The following is a 3448-nucleotide window of genomic DNA, read 5'->3' on the forward strand; positions in this document are numbered from 1 at the left end:
ACACCAACAGTCTTTTGATTAAGAACCTGACTACAACTACCTGGTCATTTCTTATTTGTTCTGTCATTACTGGTGTTGAGGAGTTGGGAGAATATGGGGTCAGTCTCATTCTTCCTTTGTAAGGAATAGCCCTTGTTCTAAAAGTTTTTGGGCCGTTACCTTAGTCAGGCGGTCGTTCTCATCAGCTCCTAAGCATTAGAGAATCTCATTGCTAGGATTATAAAAATTGGCTTCTAGCACATTGGCAGTGGGAAGGAATGGCCGTGACTCAACCTCTACCATCTCCCAAAATCCAGGTCCCATAACTCCTTCCTCGTGGTAAACTGCCACTTATTGATGCAGGGTGGATGGCACCGAGAGACTCTGATGAATCCAATCTTGGCCCAGTAAAGCTCCATAGGTGGAAGTAATATCCACAACGAAGAAAGCTGACATGATCTTCTTGGAACCCAAGTCAACGTCCAAGTGAAATATCCCATGGGTTTTAGTAATGGTTCCAGAAAAACTGGAAACTGTTAAGTCCGTGAGGATGAGGTCCTCCTCACTTCTAAATACCCTCTTCATCTGCTTGAAAGGCAACACTTTGACCGCGGCTCCTCCATCAATCAAAACCCTTTTGAAAAGTACTCCCTCCAGATGAGTAGTTACATAAATAGGTTTGAGATGGTTGGCTAGGGTCAAATTTGGACGACTGAAGACCATCATGTCTATGTACACTCTCTCGGGCTCTCTCTTTGTGGGCTTTGGCAAATCTACTCTGCCCAACTCCTCTTTTCCCGCCTCTTCAACACTAACACGTGCCATCATAGGTTATATTGCTAAGTAGTCACCTTACATTATGGCACGTTGATCCTGCTCAGCACAAAACATGGTAGATAAAATATATGTCATGTTTACGTGGAAGTTGCTAAGTCCAAATAAGTCCTTCTTGCCCACAATGTGGTTCATAAACTCATCTAAACATGCCTATACTTTTTATTGCAGCATCAGCTCAGACACCCTTTCTTTCTGGGTTATGCCAAAGTCTGTTATTTGTTCTGGATCCTCACAGAGAGTATTATCCAACAATGGTTCGGGCAACCCCCTCTCAGGTAAGATAGTTCCAAATCATATTGGTTCTAGGCTCCACCTTGGGGTTGGCATTATCATTATATCCTCTTGAGCTCTCCTCAAGATTCTGTATTTCTTAAGATAAGGGTTATACGGCACATGGTCTCCTTCTTCTTCAGTCTTGCTATTAACCTTCTGCAATTCTTTCTTGGTTCTCCAATGGAGTTGATTTCTTCCTCCATCAGGTACCTTCTCAAACTTTACATTCTCTGAGGTTTCTAAGGCACCGGGGACTTTAATGACTTCATATAGGCTTTATGTTGCCTCTGGACTCTTCTAATCATGAAGGCTCTCATTTCCTTAACGGGATTCCCATCATTTCCGACCATATACCATTTCCGCCCAAGTCGGGCATGTTTCTTCTTTGTGACTGGATTCACGGTTTTCTCCTTAACTCTGACATCTCTACCAGCATAGCTTGGTTAAGGTGGCCTTACATCCACCCATCTTGGCACCTTGGCCTCTCTGTCCTCTGCATTTTTAGAAGCTTCATAATTTCTGAACACTTCTGACAAACTCTTTGGTTAAGAATCTCCTCCCAACCTTTTCTTAGAAGTCTCTCTCTCAGCTGCTCGCATAACATTTATGTGGGCTTCTTACTCTTCTTTCTCTCTTTTATTGATCAGGTCCTGATCAATAATGGCTCATGAAGCTGAAACTTCCAGCTCACACTCATATTGGCATCTACTGCACAATATTACTCCTTTGATTATGGTCGCATTGGGTTTCTTGGGCAACTTGATGGCTCCCTCAGTTAGCCTATCAATTTAACTCTGTTCTACTTTTGCCTCCCAGGTAGCTTTTCTTTTCCCCTTCTCAACCCATGTTAGGTTGATCATGTTTATTGGGACCTCTCGGAAGGGGTCAGTGTCAATCATCATGTTAGCCTGCGATTTCTCCAGCAACAACTTTCCCTTTACTATAAGGTCTTGTTTCCAGTCCTTGAACTAGACATAGTTGGTTATGGAGTGATTGAACGTGTAATGCAGCTTGTAATACTTTTTCCCTCTTAGCTCTTCAGGCTTGGGCAACTTTTTAGCGATGTCAGGCACGATCATCTTTCACCCGAATCAGCTCCTCATATATCTCTACGGCCTTGGTTAAGTCAAAGGAATAACTTTGTTATTTAGGGGGTTTCATGGGGACAAATTCACCATCATTTGTGAACACTTTCTGGTCCTTAACTAGCTGTACTAACCCCTTTATAGTCAACGGTTTAAAGGGGGTAGTTATCTCCAATGCGCATACGTCCATTCTCTCTCCTTCATGGCCATTATTCTCTCCTGGTTCTCCTTCAAACTCCACTTGGTGAATAGCTGCTTTGCTTTTGTAGAAAAGAGGTACCTTAGATGAGTGCTTTACTTGCTGCTCCTCTAGCAATAATTTCTCATACTTGGTGGCCACAATTACCAACTCCTACAGCTCATTAAACTACATGTCATAAAACTTCTTTCTCGAAGGTAATCTCAATGCTTTATGAGCGATGGATATCAGTTGTGCATGATTTATAGGGAACTGGCACCTCATCATCATCCTCCTGAACCTCATCATGAAGTCTTCTGTAGACTCATGTTTGTACTGTTTCACCTCCACAAGGTCATTGATAGACATCTTGGGCTCGACCCTGTAAAACTGCTCATGGAAAGCCATTTTCATTTGCCCCCAGTTGGCAATAGAATTAGGGGGCAACAAAGAATACCACAAAGATGCTAAGCCCACCAAGGAGTTCCCAAACAATCTCAACTTATAGTTGGGATTATCTTCAAATGCCACGTAGTTATTAGAGAACTTGAAAATGTGATCTTTGGAAGACACATTACCATCTTGTCCACTGAATGTTGGGGATGCAAGCATCTTGAAGTTGACTGGAAAAGGGTTCTGCTCGTCAATGTACAAAAGATAAGGCATCTGATAAGTGATCCTAAATAGTGGGCGAGCTTGTGGCTAAGCATTCCAGGCCATCATCCTCCTCAACTCGACTAACTTATCCCTGAGCTATTGGTGAGTTGTATTATTAGGAAGAATATGAAGATGTTCCCATTTCGGGCAACGATCATTGCTCGAGAAAGTCTCTTTTCTTGGCTCGGGCTTCCTCCACTTGGGATCCCCTCCCTTACTGGCCAATGATGGGGGCCTATAAGGAAAAGGCTTGTCTGCCTTGGTAGGCCTGCCTTTTCCGCTGGATTCCCAGATCAACTAGGGCATCCCATACTTCATTCTTTCTTGCCCATTTTGCCCCTACTATTAATTGGAAATAGTAAAGGGTTAGGCAACTCTACTTCTAAGATTTCCTCCAACACTGGCTCATTGGTGCCAAATTCTTCTTTGTTTTTATTTT

At 42.9% G+C, this 3448-nt stretch overlaps 1 protein-coding gene across 1 annotated transcript; it reads right to left on the reverse strand.

The window, feature by feature from the left end:
* Positions 1-330: 330 nt before the first annotated feature.
* Positions 331-804, reverse strand: LOC137743030 (uncharacterized). Its single transcript, XM_068482952.2, has one exon. The coding sequence runs from the start codon at positions 802-804 to the stop codon at positions 331-333; it is 474 nt and encodes a 157-aa protein (XP_068339053.1).
* Between the last annotated feature and the right edge of the window lie 2644 nt (positions 805-3448).

Source organism: Pyrus communis, chromosome 11, assembly GCF_041283825.1.
Source record: "Pyrus communis isolate YQ-2024b chromosome 11, ASM4128382v1, whole genome shotgun sequence".
NCBI classification, from domain to species: Eukaryota; Viridiplantae; Streptophyta; class Magnoliopsida; order Rosales; family Rosaceae; genus Pyrus; species Pyrus communis.

What these genes read in the sequence shown, in the direction of transcription:
- LOC137743030 (XM_068482952.2), bottom strand. Translation starts at nt 804, where the DNA reads ATGGCACGTGTTAGTGTTGAAGAGGCGGGAAAAGAGGAGTTGGGCAGA.